The sequence below is a fragment of the Sitophilus oryzae genome, unplaced genomic scaffold (assembly GCF_002938485.1).
Source record: "Sitophilus oryzae breed Bouriz unplaced genomic scaffold, Soryzae_2.0 scaffold_809_pilon_pilon, whole genome shotgun sequence".
NCBI classification, from domain to species: domain Eukaryota; kingdom Metazoa; phylum Arthropoda; class Insecta; order Coleoptera; family Curculionidae; genus Sitophilus; species Sitophilus oryzae.
The window spans coordinates 308,120-327,867 of record NW_022147427.1 but is presented as its reverse complement, the minus strand read 5'-3'; the positions used below and the strand labels follow the sequence as shown (position 1 = coordinate 327,867).

General features: G+C 31.8%; 1 protein-coding gene across 1 annotated transcript in view; it reads left to right on the top strand.

Moving 5' to 3' along the window:
- Positions 1 to 17,580, top strand: part of LOC115888938 (5-oxoprolinase-like) — a 100,273-nt gene extending 82,693 nt beyond the window's left edge. Inside the window, exon 11 of the mRNA XM_030908828.1 lies at positions 17,355 to 17,580. Within this exon, the coding sequence (XP_030764688.1) occupies positions 17,355 to 17,504 (150 nt within the window). The 3' untranslated portion in view covers positions 17,505 to 17,580. The remainder of the gene's footprint in view (positions 1 to 17,354) is intronic.
- Positions 17,581 to 19,748: the final 2,168 nt, after the last annotated feature.

Genomic DNA, 19,748 nt, shown 5'->3' with positions numbered 1-19,748 from the left:
CATTTATCATATCAATGACGGACAAAATCAAACACACCACTTTCCAAAACTTATATGTTCTCAAATAATGAATTTGTCATCCACGCATTTTTTAAGCGTATTGCAACTCTATCTATAGCTTTTTATATTTATAGAATTACTGTGCTGCGACAGAACTCTATACGAAAAACGGATGAGCATGTGGTATGAGGGAAACGGCGTTGCAACGTGTAGTTTAAAATTGGTCGAGACAGTGTATTCCTTTTACGTCACTTTGTCCGTTTTCAATTTGGTCCTAGTTGCGGTAATGAATTTTTGAGCATGGCTAATGTTACAGGTTTTTGCTAAGCGAGCTGTAATCGTTTTTATGTCCTTTGAAGTAAATTTATTTTGTTAATGTAAATGATAATAAGCCAAGTAATTTAATTATTTCGGATTGTAGATTATTATTAATAGACTTAAAGCGAAATATAATAGGTTAGTATTAAGATCAGGGCCGCGTTAAGGTGATTTGGTACCCTAGGCACCATTTATTTTGCCCCGCCCTCTTCAACTAATAAAAATTCAAGTAAAATACGTTATTTAAAAAATGCCGCCCCCTATCAGCCTGCCGCCCTAGGCAGCTGTCTATCTTGCCTAATGGATAAAGCGGTACTGATTAAGATTATACCGTATGATCGAAAAAAACGGCGACAGGCACGGCTGGGGGTGACAATCGATGCTAATTTTGGCGATCTTTCTAGAGATCATTTACTAAAAATTGACATAAAACTTTTTAAAACTTAACACAAATTATAGAAAGATATTTTCAGAGGTTTCCAGACACACAAATAAATCTAAACGCCCCGGCACAAAATTCCGTCACCCTAATAGGTATTTTGACTTAGTTTGATATTTGAAAACTTTTTAATTTGTAATCCGTAATCTGTATATAGTCTTAGATGTATCCCTAACATTTCATTTATTGAATTATCCTGTTATCTCTATTCTTTTATGACCTACACATTTTTAAATATAGTACTGATATTTTTACAATCTTGAATTTGTTGAAAACCGAGCTCTCAATGTTATAGACTAGATAATAGTTAAAAAAATAACTAGATAAACTAGATATTCATCAAGCTATAGTTTAAGAAAGAATAACTACCCTTATTCATGAATTTGTTGAAAACCGAGCTCTCAATGTTATAGACTAGATAATAGTTAAAAAAATAACTAGATAAACTAGATATTCATCAAGCTATAGTTTAAGAAAGAATAACTACCCTTATTCATTCGATACGACGAAGATCTTGAGCTGTTATTGCTGCGAGAGGTTGACATACACGCAATTAAAATGATAAAATTATTGTTTTTGTCGATAAAAGAATTTCTGAAATCAATACTTTACTCAAAGATGTGTAGCTCATAAAAGAATAGAGACAATGGGATAATTCAAAAATTGAGATGTTAGTTCTCATTTATTCCACAGGGTGTTTTGAATTTATTGCTAAACAAAACGTTTTGATTTACCCCGGTATAAACCCACCTAACCGAAGAACATAAGCCATTAAAATAAGAAAAAAAAATAATGCCAATAAATTTATCTTCACTCTGATACCATAATAATAAAAATCAGATTACAAAAGAAAAGTTATGAAACATCAAACTTAGTCAAATGTTTAGGGTATCGGAATTATGTGCCGGGGAGTATATTTCCAAAAAAATATATATTTGTTTTCGAATTTTAAACTACACCATTAAAAAATAATGTTTACTTATTAATGTAAAAATAATTACAACCTTCTAAAGGCTAACTGGCAGTACAGCATTGTTCAGACACGACTAGTAATTTAGTCGTAGCAAGTAATTTGGTAACTAAATGCGTGTGGAGAGTAAAAATTAGGAGAATAGTTTTTAGTCAAGTAGTTTAGTCAGCTGGATGCGCCCCATTAAAATATAAAGAACAGTGTGGGTCAAGTAAATGACGTCTAAGGCTTAACCTCGCCAAAATTATCATCGATTGTCATTTCCCACCCGTGTTTAATGCCGATTTTTCGATCGTAGAGTATTATACATGCAATCGTGTTTGAAAAGGAACAACATAGAATGAAAGTTCAAAAAGTATCTGGATATAGGGATTGGATATTAGATACTTCCAGAAACGATAAAGAAGACCCTAAAACGTCTGAAACTTGGAAGAATAATGCGGAATAAGCTTAATCGCCCCAAAAAAGTATCTGGATTAGGGTAGAAATGGACAAAAACAAGAGAATTTCAATTAGTTTAACTTTCCTTTGATAAGCTGTCGACATCAAACTTTTTTAGGGCACTATTTCAACACTTTTCGACTTTCTTCTCCCCTATGTTTTTATTTGTTTTCGTGTGCCAAACTTAATAAAAGATAACAGCTTAAAGCATAAAATATTAACTATCTATAAAAATGGTGTGATGTTCTAAAAATGAATAAATCACGAAATAGTCACTTAACATCGTTTGATAATCTATAATAGATAACTATTAGTTAAGGTGTATTTTTTTATTAATGGTCACTTAAAACTCTTAAAATATTTTAATAAGACTTATTATTACAGTTGAGGGTTGGAACCTGTGGTGTTACAACAGCAAAATATAATATTAATTCACCACAAAACACCAAAACACTTTACTTTGCACTGGACGCGCGTTTTGCGAATCATGTTGGCATCATCAGCATATGATTAAAACTAAACTAATATCTACAAATTGAGCGTTTATACAGTATTGGCCATAATGGTTGGAACTTTTTATATTTTGCAATATATTTATTACATACTACACATTTTAAGATTTTTATTAAATAATGTATAGCTTAATGCAAACCTAATAAAATAAAGTAAAATTTATATCAAATGTCGGCGGTGTTTGGGTTTTGGGTTTAAAATAAAAAAATAGGCTGGACAAAATAGTTGGAACAAAAGCATATCATTTATTAAAAACGAAAAACAAAATAAATTTTCTTAACATAATTTTCATAAATTAATATTTAGTGTGATAACCTTTGGCGTTAAGGACGGCTTGCATTCTTCTTGGCATTGATTCTATTAGATTTTCAATTGTTGGTCTGTCAATGGTATACCAGGCTTGAGTAAGTTTTTCTAACATCTCACTGGCATTTTTGATGGGTTCCAATTGACGTACTTTGCGGTCTAAATGTTCCCATAAATTTTCAATGGGATTTAAATCGGGACTTTGTGCTGGCCACTTTAATACTGCGATCTTTTCCGTGTCAAACCATTCCTTTACAAGCTTTGAAGCGTGCTTCGGATCGTTATCATGTTGAAAAATGTAATTAACGGGCATACTTTCAAACGAGTATGGCTCCATTACGTCACGAAGGATGTCTCTGTACATGAACCTGTCCATTCTTCCCACCACTCGATGAAGAGGCCCCACGCCATACCAAGAAAAGCAGCCCCACACCATTACGTTACCACCTCCATGTTTCACTGTCGGTCTCACGTATTTTCTTTCTAGTCTTTGGCCCTTTGGTCGCCTAACATGTACAATACCATCACTAGAAAACAGATTATATTTGGACTCGTCACTGAATAACACCTTTTTCCAATCTTGCACAGTCCAATGGATGTGGTCTACGGCAAATTGTAACCGTAACTTGATGTTTTTTTTTCTTAATAATTGTTTTTTGGTGGGTCTGCAGCTTTTGAGTCCACTACTCAGTAATCGTCTCCTTATCGTTCTTGCCGAAATATTGCAAGGTTCAGTTTCTCTTATTTTTTGTAAAATTTTCCAAGAAGATAAAAAAGGATCATTATGCGACACAGTTGAAATTCTTTTATCCATGCGGGCATTTGCAGCTGTAGGTCTTCCAATGCTTTTTCCCGGAATTACGTGACAATACACTTTATATTTTTTAATAATACGTGACACCGCGTTTTTTGGAGTCTTTCAGAAATTACACTCTGTTTGATACCTTGGTTGTAGAAATCTAGAATTCGCTGACGAATATCACTAGAATACGCTTTTCCTTTTGCCATACTGATAATAATAGTTCAATTATTGTAAAACTGTGTAACACAAACCCTGGCTAGTTAGAAACTATAATTATCTAGAATACCTTTTGACAATTTGAATATAGTTCCAAGTTTTTTGTCCAGCCCCAAAAAAAAATTACTGATAATATTGTATACAAAGATAAGACTTGAATACTAACATCTTATTTTGTTTATGTTTCCTTAGATTTATGATTTGATTTGTATATGAGAATAAGGAATATTGAATTTGTAGAAAAAATTTAACAAATATAAAAGTTCCAACCATTGTGGCCAATACTGTATATTCACGGCGCTGAGTTGTGAAAAAAATGGCCAAGCGAGTCAAAATCGACCGAGCGTAACAATTAATTACCGAAACTAGAGCAATAGGAACAGAGAACTGGAAGGAATTGGACCCTTGTTTCTGTTCATATGATCTTTACATTTATTAATTTTGGCGCTCTCATATTCATCTAATTGTCTGTAATTTAAGACTTGTTTATTTAGTTTTAAACTATTAATATCTTATCAACAATATAAAGACATATTTCAATATGCTATAAAACTTAAATTTCTAAAACTATTCAAAGATAATTTATAAAATTTTGCTTATTATTCTTATAACTATAAACTCATAAAAACATTGTAATTTTTATCGTTTTTCTTCATAAATTTAACTTTGCTACATCTAGAGGCGTGAATTAGCCTCTTTTGAAGTTAATGGCCACTGCTTCTTCTTTGCTTGCCATTCGCCAGAAGTAAATGAGGTGTCCTTTATTGCAGTCTATTCGTCTTATTTTTACTGCTTTTTATTTACTATATTTCCTAGAAAATATTGTGTCGGCAGACTTAAGTCTGATGGAGTAATAAAAACTTTAATTTTTAAAAAATTATCTTTTAATAACAGTGTATATTCTGTCGTAAATAACAAAGAGTGGAATTTATTTTTATGTATCTATTTATTACTTTTTAATGCACGACAAAATCCTTGACAGTGATATATGTATCTGTCATTTTAATTTCAAAGTAGTTTATATTTTATTCTACAAAGAAATAAGATGGCACAATTGGGACCTTGGATTGGAACGGGTAGCAGAAAATTATATCTAAAATTTGAGTGACAAGTGTTTACTTCAAAATATTGTAAAAAAATACTGTATAAAATTGAAAAAATCTAGTCGAGTTATTTTATTTAAAAAAAATTGCATTAATCTTAATAAAATAGTTATTAACGTAATAAGGCCGATAAACAACAAATAACGGCCGGGCTGAAGTTTGTGATCCGAGGCGATAGCCGAGGATCATAAGCAGCCAAGGCCGTTATTTGTTATCGGCCGTGTTGCGTTCTAGATTTTTCGTCATACTGCAGATTTTTTAGAGCAATAAACACTACTATTTAATAACAAATTTTATTGAACAATAACACAAGTAAGGATAAAAAATACATAATGTCTTATACTAAAATTCATTTTTCATGATAATGAACATGGAAATTAAAAGTGCACTTGTTGTTCTTAGAAATCTGTAATCCTTCCCAGGGATTTACAGATTTTATAGAAGAAGATGATGCTACTGAAGAATGGCAAATATTTGTATCCACTAAAGACACATTATTTTTGGAGCTATCATGAAAAAGTTGATTTGTTATTTTCATTCTTTTGGAAACTGATTTTTCTATGTAAGTTTCTGCAACTGTTGAAGACTCCCATCCTCCTAGCTCCTTTAGCGATAGTAAATCACCACCATTTTCGGCGAGCATGGTTGCTGATGATCTACGAAATGAATGCCCTGTATAACGTTCTGGATTCTCCAAGTTCAAAAATTTTGCAATTTTCTGCGGTACGCTCCCGATGGTATGTATACCGACGATTTGCTTAACACACTTGCCTTTCTTGTAACCAATGAAAAATTTTGGATTGTCAAAGTTACGAGGACGCAGGTTGATGTATTTTTGTATAAACCATAGGCATCAAACGGAAGGCCCGTTTTGGAATAAGAAATTTCCTATCTTTCTTATTTTAGTATTTCTTAATGAGACAAGAATATTTTTCTCCGAATCTTCGAAATCATCAACTGTGAGTGACCAAAGCTCGCTGCGCCTACAAGCTCAAGAATACCAAGCACCAATACAATTTTTTCGAGTAACCAGGTGTAATCATCGGCATCCAGTAGAAAATTATTTATGTCATTCTCCGACAGAACTTTGGCTTTTTTGGTGAATAACCTTCGTTTTTGCGCCTCAGAAACATGAACAGTTTACCAAATCTATGAACAAATATAATTTAGATGAGTATGATTAAATATCGAAGAATATAATGGCTTTTACCTTGATATGTCGATGTTTTCATATACTCTCAACGCAAGCTTCAGCATGGATATCTTTGTCCACAGTGATGTAGGAGAATACATTTCAGACATTCTTTTAGCATAAGCCAGCAATACCGCTTCATTTACGCTGTTTATACTTCTATCCTGCCGCCACTTCAAAAAATTGTCATATTCCTGCTGATATCTCTCTCTGGTTATAGTCGGAAGTAAATTTTGAGTAGCCGCAGCCGCTTCCTCCTGTATTTCCAACGGAATTTCTCGCGACATCTCGCTATGGTCTATTTTCCCAATTTTTGAAAAGTCCAACTGACAATAAATAGTCATTGTTGCAGGTGACAGACGTTACGATTACCTTAGAAACTTAACGGCCGCCGGCCGTTATGATAACGTCCGGCGGACGTTATATGCATCTTTTCCATTCTGATTTTGCTTATGTTATAATAATATAACAATATAGTATGACGAAAAATATGTAATTTAAATAAAAAATTAACATTAATCTTCATTTTTTTTAACCAGTACATTTTGACATTATCTTTCTGCAGTACTAAAAGCAATTATTTACCCATCGTGCGATATCGTTATTTTACAGCTACTCCTGTTTTTAATGCCATATACAAGATGGTATAACTTTACTGATGGTAACTTTATTGGTGTATAAAACTCTGTCTGAGCACCGAATATTAACTATAAACTGTGCTCTAGGTCTACAGTTAATTTTCCCTCGATTTTTCCTCCACTTAACTTCAAAAGACACAAAACACATGTAATAACACAAAAAATGCAAAAACAATTACCATATGTTTATAATCTTCTAAAACGCAGGGTATTTGACACAAATTTAAGTCGAGTTCATACGCTTCAGCTTCCATGCATCGTTCATCGTTGTGCGTCACTCTAACAATATTGAAACATGATCTGTCATTTTTGAAATAAACCAATAAAACTGGTTAAAAACAACAAGAGACGACGCACAACGTATTTATATATAAACCCATCCATAGTTAACTTAAAAAATGTTAGAAAGTTTTTAGCGAAATAAATAGATTGGTATGGACGTCATCTGCTTTTTTCTGTCATTTTTTGAGAAGCGCATAACAAGCCTATTTGAGAGAACATAACTTCAGTGTGTTACTGTGGCACTATACGTACTCTACGTAAAAAGTTCTATAAGAAATAATTTTCACCTTTTTTAAAAAGATCCTGTAGCTCAGAAACGAAGAGGAATATTAAAATTTCGTTCGCAGCATCTTCCGTTTGACAAAAAATAGGACAGGTTTATTCAAATCGCATTCTTCTGTTTTCACTAATAACGGAGATACCGTTTGATTTTAACCAAAATGAGATGTTGCCATCTTATTGTACTGAGTGCACTGACTGTATTCTTCCTACAGACGAAAATCGGAACCCAAAGCCAGTCGTATAATAAGCAACCGCGTATAATAGTTATTATAGTAGATAATAATAAAATATGTATCATAAGAGAGTCAATTGTGAATATTTCAACACGTGAAGCTTTAATAAAATATTTAATTACTTTTTATATAACAAATGTATTTTATTATGTTTTTAACAGCTTACATTTATTAATAAAATTTCGCTAAAAACCAACAAAATCAATTTGATTTCTAAAACGATGTTTAACTATACTAGGTGTCCCCGAAAATTAGTGCGAGTATCTTAACTGGTATTATAGTTCGATCCCAGAAACACGATTATGAGATTTTGCGAACAAAATGTTGAAAATTTTATACATTTTTCTTGACATTTCCGGAAAATATTAAAAAACTTTTGAGTGCCGCTTGTTCAGTTTTATTGAAATACTTGCACATATTTCCGAGACAACCTGTATTGTGGATAACTATAATAAAATAAGTTTTCATCATTTCTTGCTTTAATGTAAGTTGATATTTTTTATTATTTCTTTTTAATTTGAACCGAACAAGCGAACTATAACAAGCTGCAAATATGATTTAAGTCTATTTTGTTGTTTCATTTATTTTAGTATTTTCTTGGAACGTAATAAGGCGCTCTACAGAAAATCTTAAATCTTGCTTTCTTTTTTAATGAACATATTTTATTTATTAATGAAGATCATATTTTTCCTCAACTGCTTAATTTTTTATTTCGACAAGTCTGAGCGGAACAAGAAAATTCGAGATTTCTTTTTTATCTTGATTAAAACTCAACAACTGATATAAAATGAATAGTAATGAATTTTTAAATAGATTTAATGAATTTTGGCAGCAATTTTTTAATTCTAAAATTATACGTAATATAAACTCTCAAAATATTTTTTTTGCCCTATTTTCATTATTTTTTAGCAAACTGTATATGAATATATCAACTTTACTTTGTAAACTTAGTTTATTATAAACTTTAGTATAATATAGCTTATTATACAGGGTTAATGGAGGGGTTGTTTTATACCTTAAGTTTTAAACACCCTGTGCAATATTTTCGTGAGTAAAACACCCTGTGCAATATTTCCCTAAAATATTATTTTACTATCAGAACCATGAGTCCTCAGCATTTTGTTATTTAACTTTGAAAATTTAATAATATGATTCATGCCAATACATGCCTTGGTTAATTTTTAAGAGCCAAATGAACTTTCCAGAAACAATTCGCAATTTTTTCAATTATAAATACTTTTTGATGTTATATTTCAATACCACGAGGTGGCTTTGGTGACTATTGTCGCAATGTATACCTACGATTCGACGAAGTATTAATAAATTCACATTCTTGCCTCGAACCTCTTGATGCTAACTTCTTATTTGCAACGTTATTAATGACGGTCCCGCAAAACGTTGATTCTGATATGTCGATCATCTAGAGCAGTAGTTTTGCGACTCCTACCACTGTCCGCTTTACGATTATTTTGGCCGGTTTGTATAAAACGTTCCACTACCCTTTTGATTTTAGAGCGATGAGTGTGTATTACTCTAGCAACATATTACTATTCATAATTTTGCATGTCTTTAAAATAACAACGGCTTTTGCACAATCATCGACATTAAGGACCATATTTAATCGTAGATATACAAAATGTAATTGTCAATAAGATATTATCATAATAGTCAGTTAAGCCACCTCGTAATATTAAAAATAATATCAAAAAGTAATTATAATTAAAAAAATTGCAAATTGTTGATGGCAAGTTCATTTTGCTCTAAAATATTAAGCAGGGGATGTGTTGACATGAAACAAAAAAAAACAAAATGCTCATCAATATGATTCTGACGAAAAATATTGGTTTAGGAATATTTGCTCACTAAATTATTGCACGCCGTATTTTACTAGTTAGGGTAAATAACCACCCTTCAATTAAACCTGTATAATAAGCCAAATACTAGTTTCTAAAAAAATTGAGTTTATTAATTAAAGTAGATATTATACAGTTGGCAAGTTTATATTTATAGTTTTATATAGGCTTGGTGCATTCTCCACCGGTGCTGCCATCATCGGAGAATATCGTAAATAACTCGTACTTACAAATACACGGGTTTAAATAGCGAGAATACGAAAAATTTATTATTTAATTATTCTAAAAGTGTTAGGAAGTATAATTTGTGAAAATTCTAAAAATAAAAATGTAAAGATTTTGATCATGTATTATAATTTATTATTCCAGTTAAAAAAACTTTTTACAGCGTTTTCAGATAGAGCGGAACGTCCGCGCGGACCGTCCGCGAGTTCCATGAGTTTAAATTTTAAATGAACAATTTCACATGGGTCGCGTATGCTCCGGCCGGATGAGCTATCTTGAAAAATCATCTGCTCCATCTGAAAGCGCTGTTAGATGAGTTGAACTACTAATTTTTTAAAGGTACATAATTATTATAATTTTAGAAGATATTTATAAAACAATTTAATCACTATAGTTGATTGAAAAAAGTATACCATTAATATATTGCAAATTATATTTATCCTCTCATAGTATATGTCTTTCTAATTTTTTGATTATGTAACGAGTACCAACTTTGTTTATTCACTCTTGTTTCGTCGAACTGCTTGAATCCATTTTTGCTTTTGATCAAATCGGTATGAGAAACTATGAAGCTATAAAATGTTGTTTCGGGAGAGTTGAATATTCGGGAAAGTTGAATTATTGACGCCCTAATTACGCTATCCTTTACGCGTTAACATTTTTTCGGCAATTTCATTAACATTTGAAATTATCACAACACAACACGATGCCTAGTTCGAATTGTTTTTCACTTAATTTTTACTACCCCAAACAGCGTTACATCACACAAACCTCGTACATGAGTGTTTCAGTAACTGCACTAGCGACTGGCAAAAAACGAAAATACTTAAATATTATGACAAAACCACGATTTCAATATTTTTTTAATGCGATCAACATGATACGGTGGCGTGAAATAAGTAGGGATAATTTCTGATTATTACCGTTGAAGTGCTGCGGTCGGAATTTGTTGAAGTTAACTGAAATGCACTAAGCCTATAGTTTGCTAAAAAATCAAATACGACTAAAAGTAAAAAATATAGTAGTTTAAAGTTGACGAAAAAAATTCGGTTGTGTTTTTTTGCATCTGAGTATATTTAAAATAATGCTTTCTAAATTACAGACAAATACAACATTTTTTATTTCCAAAAAGAAGAAACATATTTTTATTTTTCTCACTAAAAACTAAAAAAAGGTTAATTGAAAAAGTATTAAGACGTTAAGACTAATGACCACTCCAGTCCGTGCCCTCTGGCTTATAAAGTGATGTGTCCACACAAAAAAACTAAGGCACAAAGAAAATAAAGCGAAAAAAAAACACCACTGCCGTCCATTAAAAGCTGCCGGCCGTCAGGTGTGACGAAAGCCGACGCCTCATTTTAAGACGCCCAGGGCGTCGAGACGCCTCTTAAAGTCGACGTCGGCTAGCACGTTAGATCATATTATTGGCCCTAGCTAGACGCCTAATAAGTGTTACCAATCTTTCAAAATTTTTTGATGAAATCATATTTTAAAATATTTATATACAGGGTGAGTCGTAAATAAGTGCAAATATTTTTAGAGGTAGTACATTTCGACCCCAGAAATACGATTATTTATTAGCTTTTTTTCTCGAAAAAATTTTGAAAATTTGTATTTTTTTTTAGTTTTTAGTTAAAAGCATAATTTATTGATAATATAGCAACATAGCTAGTAGATTAAACTTACAAGAAAGGAAATCCAGAAAAGAACCAGTAGTTCTCAAAATTTAAGCAAATATTATTATTTTTGAAAATTTTCACAATAAAATAACTCGGTTGTTTTGGACTTATTTGAAAAACGGCAAAGAAAAAATATGTTTCTTTTATCGCGATCTACCAGCCCTGAAAATATTTGCGCTTATTTAAGACTCACCCTGAATAATTTAACGTAAATTTTCTTATACATCCTAAAAATCAAATATCCCAACAACTAAAGTTTGATTTTCATGCATCCGTTATACGTTGGTACATTGGTCCGACGGTGCTCTGATTGGTCATAGCGTTTTCGCGCCACTTTTCATCCGTAAATATTTTACTTCAGCCCGTCAACGGAGCCGTTCATACGATAACGGACATTTTGACACTTTTATGACAAATTTAATCTAACCTTAATAAAAATATAAGTAAAATAGCAAAATCGTTATGAAAACGAAAATATAAAATATCACCAACGTATATCCGAAAAACGGAGACATGAAAATGCAATAAATTTAAAAACTGCGTTATTTTCTAAGTCATTCCTAAAATGAAAATGATTTAAATCTTAAGTCAATTTTAATATAAAGTTCAAATGGTTTAAGTCTTAAGTCTTAAATTATTCTGTTTCAAGTCAAGTCATTTTTGTAAAGACTTAAATCAATTTAACGTTATTTAAGTCTTTTTCATGAATTAAGTCTATATTTTTAACTTAAGTCATCATTATCTGCAAGTTAAGTCAGTAATATGACTTAAATCAATATAATTACCCCCAGTCAAGGCAAACAGTACCCATCAAGTACCCATTTTAAATGTTTATGTTAATTTTGTGGTATTACCGATTTTCTTATCAAGTATATTATTTTTTTAACTAATTTATTGTAGAAGTACATAATATAAGAATAAACCCACATAAAATAAGACGATTTCTTTTCAGAATAACTACAAAAAATAAAAAAATATACGCATAAAGAACATAAAACCACAACTTATATAGATAAATTAAATTAAATTTTGTGGTACTTTGTACAGTCCCATTTTTGTGTGTTTTGCAGAGTTTCCCGTTTATGAGTGGAGATACAAAGATGCGGTTTTCACATTTTTTGGCATTTTTTTAATGACTGTATCTTGTGTCAATATCAGTCTGGTATTTTATCGTTGAAAGAGCCATCTTTAATAAAAACGCGAATATTTGCGAAATCGTTAAAATTTTTGAAATACTTTAAATATAAAAAATGTTCATTTTTTAATTATCCATCTAATAAAGGATTAATATACAGGATGTTCCATTAAAAAAACAATTCCGATCCACTCACACTTTTTGAGCCACACTGTAGAAGTTAAAATATTTTCCTGAAATACATCATAATACATACTGTATGTTGGCACTTATTTCTGATAATAAGTTTTTTATTATCGGAGCTACAGATACCGACGCACTGTTCCCGATCCCGTATAAAGAAGTAGGAACGACTTTGAACCGTGGCAACTCCTATTTGCGGCAACTTTTTGATAGACACCCTTGTAGCATGTACAGAACAAAAATAGCTTTAATTTGATATACAGGGCGTCCCAGAAATAAGTGCTAGTATTTTAATTGGCAGTATAGTTCAACCCCAGAAACACGCCTATGAGTTTTTTTTCGCGAAAATTTTTTTTTGGAAAATTCGGAATTTTTTGAATTTTTTTTTTTGGATTTTTTTTTAGTTTTTATTTAAAAAAATAATTTCTCGATAATATGGCAACATAGATAGTAGATTAAATTTACAAGAAATAAAATCCAGAAACGATCTCAAAATTTTAGCAAAAAATCATTTTTTTTTTGGAAATTTTCAAAGTAAAATAACTCCGTTATTTTGGACTTATTTGAAAAAGGATAAAGAGAAAATACGTTTCTTTTATCGAGATCTACCACCCCTTAAAATACTTGCACCTCTTTCAGGGACACCCTGTATAAATTAAAAAGTTTAATGAACGTAATGTCATCTCCAAAATCAGTTATTATTATTAATTAAACACAGTTGCGGCAACTTTTTGGCACCTTGTTAAAAGTGTATTACCCTATTCATAAATATACGTAAAAATTAGGTTTTTATTAAAAATATGATTAACTAATTGAAGATATTAATATTATGTTGCCTTCAAGATGCTAGCGGGAAACCGTGTCTAGGTGTTAATAGTTCTAACGCTTGTAAACAAACGCACATACAAGTCCACTTACTCAAAAAGCAGTGTAAGTGTCTCAAACAACCCCAAGCGAAGGAATTGTTGGGAGAAAGGCTCTCCTGTTTACGACATGCTTAAGCATGTTAATAAATGCAGAAGTACTTTGGGGGACGATGTTATCTTGATGGGATTGTTATTAATTCTACATAATTTTGTCTCGTTAGCAAAGAGGAGCGGTTTAAAATATTTTTAGCTTAGCAATATTTTCTCGTGGCTATATAGATTCTTTTTGAATGATTGTATTTATTCTTTTTGAGTCATTAAATATACATGAAGTCTGAACTGTTTAAATAGTTAGAAAAAATATTTCATATTTATACATTAGGCTATTTGAAAAACAAAATATTTTAGACATTAGCCGGATGCTTTGTATTTATATTTTTTAAGAACAAAGTGAACATTTAAAAGGCTATTGTGCTTTAGCATAAAAATAATAATGCTGTGTACGACCTGGCTTTTGCGTTTATAATGATATTGTTTTACTGGTATAATAATTAAAGAAATTTACTTAATTACGTGCCTTATGCTCACAAAATAGAATGCTTTTTTATTTAAATCTGGCACGTAATGTTCCAACATTATTTCTTTCATCCTATACCATTGAAGTAATGACGATAGCAAGCTCACCTTAATGTATTCGGCCCTACAATTAATTTAAAGTCGTTAAAATACCACAGACGCTTTTTTATTCTCTTTTCGACCGCCATGTTTTTAATTCCGTTTTTTTTGTTAATTTATTTCAACATTTAAAAAACATACTTTCAGTTTTAACGACGATATTCTTAATAAAAAACAACAGTAGCCCCTTTTCGTTTTTTATGATTTTCGGTATGTTTAATTTAATCTGTTTTTTAGTTTTATCATGGCACTATTTTGTACAGGGTTCGGCAATAGTGTGACGGGCATCTGTAGCTCCTAGAATAAAAAATTTGGGAATCTTGTTTAAGTGCAAACCTAAAGTATGTACTAGAATGTATTTCAGGAAAATATTTTAACTTCTACAGAGTGGCTCAAAAGAGTGTAAGAGGATCGGGATAACTTTTTTAAATGAAACATCCTGTATATTATTGTATTTTTGCCTTCCTTTCAGATCACTTCACATAATCCTAATATATTATTAGATATGTTATAATAGTTTCAAAGATATTAATAAATAAATACAAAAAATATTTTTTCAACCTTTTTTAAAAATTTATTAAGAATACAAGAAATGTCTTCAAAAATCAAAACTATATTAGGTAGGTATTTACTGTAGCGGGTGTGTATTTACTATGCTACAATTATTGTTATCTTAAACAGTACAGGGTGTTCAAAATTCTACGACAAACATTCTAAAATATAAGATAAATTTTCTTCGTTTTTTTAAATGGATTGTATATTATTTTTTTAGTAGATGGGGAATTAAAAAATGAACATTTTTTGCCTTTAGAGTATTACAAAATTTTTAACGGTTTTGTAGATATTCGCAATTTTAAATTTCATATGGTATTTTCCACAGTAAATTTTATCAAAGCCACTCAATGATTTTTCTCTCATATTTTACCGTTGAAAGAGCCATATGAAATAACTAGCGTGTACCAGCGACTTTGTTCGCGTCGAACTAATAATTTGTAATGGTGATGATAAAGCAAAGCAAGAATTTCCATTAACATACAAACTGGATAAAATTTTCTCACATTTATGTCAGCATGAGAAAAAACAATATGGCGATATTATTATATAACTTGGTAATATTTGAGGGGTAGTTTGAATCTCGTTGGAATTTGACTTTCGAAAAATCCGTTTGCCAAAAATAAGCTTTTTACGTCAAGCAGTTTAAGCAGAATCGTGGTTAAGAAATTACCCAACTTTTTGGAACACCCTGTATGATTTTTTTAAAAAATTCAAAATATGTAAAAAAACCAAATAAATTATGCTTGTCCAAGCGTTTTCCCGAAAGACTAACTGTTTTTTCAATAAAAAATATTGTAATATTTGAGGGGCGTTTTCACCCTCTTGGAATTTGAGATTCGAGAATCCCCTCATTATCGAACCTCTACATCCCACTGTCAATCCGTTTGCCAAAAATCAGTTTTAAACGTCAAGCAGTTTAAGCAGAATCGTGATTACTCAATGGTCATATTTTATGAAACACCCTGTATAAATTTATAAAACATCCTAAAATATGTAAAACAACAAAATAAAATATACGTGTTTAAGAGTTTTTCCGAAAAACTCACCGGTTTTTAAATGAAAAATATTTTAATATTTGAGGGAAGTTTCACCGCTTTAGAATTCGAGCTTCGAAAAATCCCTTCTTATCGAACCTCTACACCCTAAAGTCAATCTGTTTTCCAAAAATCAGCTTTTTACGTCAAGCACTTTAAGCAGGATCGTGATTAATCAATGACCAGATTTTTTCGAAACACCCTGTATACACTTTTAAAAAATCTTAAAATATGTAAAAAAACAAAATAAAATATATATGTTTAAGCATTTTTTCGGAAACTTGGCCGTTTTTTAAATAAAAAATATTGTAATATTTGAGGGGTGGTTTCACCCTCTTGTAACTGGAATTTTGAAAAATCCCTTCTTATCGAACCTCTACACTCTAGAATCAACCTGTATGCCAAAATTGAGCTTCTTACGTTTAGTGGTTTGAGCAGGATCGTGATTAATCAGTATGTCAGTCACTTAAGGATTTTATATGTATATTAGTATAGATGCCGCTTGTATCTGCGAAGCCGTTAAACATTTTGTAATACTCTAAACGCAAAAAATGTTTTAATTCTCCATCTACTAAAAAAATAATATACAGTCCACTTAAAAAAAAACGACGAAAATTTATTTTATATTTTAGAATGTTTGCCGTAGAATTTTTGTTTTCAGGACAGTTCTTGTATTTTTAATAATATTTTTAAAATGGCTAAGGGCAGCGGCCTAGCCACGTCGAAACACCGGTTCCCATTAGAACACCGAAGTTAAGCGACATAATGCGATACTAGTGGATGGACGGGTGACCGGTTCGAAACTCTGTATCGTGCGTTGTCCGAAAGAAGACAAAAGTGTAAAATCTATTAACACACACTGCTCATTCACGCCGGTTCGAGGCCGGATGAGTTCGGATATCTCGTGAGTAAGAGTCGATTTAGACAGTTGCCAAGTCGGTAGGTCATTGACCATGATATGACCGAGGACCGCGGTTTGGATTCCGCGTAAACAAAGTAGGCCCCGTCGAGATTAGCTCTGGCAGCAAAAAGCAGACGTTAACTGAAATCTTTACTTTACTTCTTTACTTTAAAATGGCTAAATATTTTTATAAATTTATTTACTAATATCTTTCAAACTATCAAAACATATATAATAATATCATAGGATTATGGAAAGTGATCTGAAAGGAAGCCAAAAATGCAGTAACATACAGGGCGTTCCATTTAAAAAAGTTATCCCGTTCCTCTCACACTTTTTTGAGTCACCCTGTAGAAGTTAAAATATTTTCCTGAAATACATCCTAGTACATACTTTAGGTTTGCACTTAAAACAAAATTCCCAAATTGTTTATTCTAGGAGCTACAGATGCTCGACTCACTATTGCCGGACCCTGTATATTAAGGTTTTGATTAATGAATTTTATTGTTTTAGGATGCCTTTAGATTACTTACCCCTGGTGGGGGTGGCTATGGATTACCGGAGGAAGCTGATAAAACCTTTCCAGGACCAACAAGCAGTCAAAAAGTGTTTTTAGAAAGAGGCAGTGTATTTGAATATCGCATGGCTCAAGAAGGTGTCTAAAATGATATATGTTATGTTATTACTATATATTTTATCCTATAATAAACCATATTATTTGTGTTTTATGTTACAAAAATATTTAATTATTTTTTGCCTCTCATAATTTGTTGGACATTGATACACATTTTATTATATTTTAACTTGTTAAAAAATATTTTTGCCAGTCGGTGTTCTATCACAGAAAAAGGAAATGTCTTACTCCATTAACTGACAAACTTATCAAAAGATGAAGTTATAAAAGTAAAGTTCTTTCCACGTTTTCTTTGAAAGTTTTTAGATTATACGATGAAAATATTTATGTTATTGCCCAGTTCCAAAGTGATTTTGCGCTACTTAAAGTTTCAAATTTACTAGAAATAAAAAGGTAGTTTTATGACAAAAGTTTATATAAGGAAGATAGTCTTTTTCTATTTATATTAGTGTGAACATCTAGAAGAATATATTATTTTTTATTATATTCGATACTCACTTTTTAAATTCATTGTTGCCAGTCATGGACATATTCGACGCCGGGCTAACTGGAATTTAAATTTCTCGGTGATTTGGCCCATTTTTGACCACTGTTCCAATAATGGAACATTATATTTTTACCCCCACCATGATTGTGCTCATTGTCTGCCGGTGTTCGGATGCTGCGAGATCTTTTTAGTAAACATCGATACCTCTACTGGTGTGGTCGTTTGCTTCTCTGTGGATGTATACGCTTTCAATCGAAAAATAAAGTTTACTGATTTTGAGGTTAAGGATGGCATACAGAAAGTAAGTATCTAGAAGGTATTGTTTGTTTATTCAAAATGTTGTAACATACGTTTTTTAGTTTTTTAATCATGTAAGAAAATATCTATGCAATTAAATTTTAAGAGGGTTTTTGTAAGTTTTAGTAATTCTTGTGCAAAATTCAGTGTTCCATTATTGGAACAGTGGGCATGAATGAGTCCAGTAACATTTTGTTAATTCTAGGTATTATACTACCGAAGAGTTAATTCAACTTGTGGAAGATGAAGATTTTTGGGAAGCGGATGTCTTCATGACACCCCCTGAAGATGGTATGGAGAGTGCGGAAGATAGTGGTGACGAGGACAACTGCAATGATATAAATAAGCTGAGTGATCCCCAGTTGAGAGCAGGTTCTTCAGCGAAGATTCGAAATCAAGGTTAATCTCACAGAATAGGTGAAGAGACAGATGAAGAAGAATCGGAGTTGATTGTTCCCAGTACAGGTGAGTTCACTGTAGAAAATGATGTACAAGTAAGACAAAACGAAAATGCTACTGATGATAGTGACGACGAAATGAACATGACTTTGTCTGAAATAAAAAAAGGCTTTTGCCAACCAACAGAAATTGGTCAAAGCAAACAGACCTCGTCCGGACCTTTCCAGAGTTTACACTCTGTATTTTTGAGCACTTAACAAATTTCACAATAAAATACGCAAAGCGTGACAAAAAGGACCATAATTTTACAATGGATACAAGCGAAATGCGTTGTTTCGTAGCGATTCTTTTACTTTCCGGTTATTGTGTAGTACCTAGATGGCACATATGGTGGGAAATAGGATCAGAAGCTTGTAATGACGCTGTTGTAAAGGCGATGCGACGAAACCGTTTTGAAATAATCAAGCGATATTTACATTGTTGGGACAACTCAGATCTTCCAAAGGATGATAAATTTGGAAAAATGGAACCTCTAATAGCAGCCCTAAATAAAAGATGTTTAGATTATTCCGAATTTCAAGAGATACTTAGTATAGACGAAAGTATGGTCCCTTATTTTGGTAGACATGGCGCCAAACAATTTATAAAGGGCAAACCTATAAGGTATGGATACAAGATGTGGTCTTGTGTGAGCCTCTAGGTTACCTTATGAAATTTGAACCCTATCAAGGAGTCACGCCAAAAACAAAGAATGACAAAACTAAAACTGAGCTTGGTGTTGGAGGTTCCGTTGTATGGAACTTGTTAAACGACATGCCTCAAGATAAGCCATTTAAAATTTATTGCGATAGATTCGTCAGCTCTTTAAAAGTAGTACACCGACTTCAACAAACCGGTTTTGGTTTCACTGGAACAATATAACAGAATCGAGAAGTACCCAATAACTGGAGCAAAACTTATGGAAAAGGAAGCCCGTGGCCATTATGATTATTGCACGGACACAACAAACAATGTTACTATTACAAGTTGGAATGACAATCGTATAGTGTTAACAATTAGTACTTGTGACCCTGTAAGTCTCGAAAAAGAG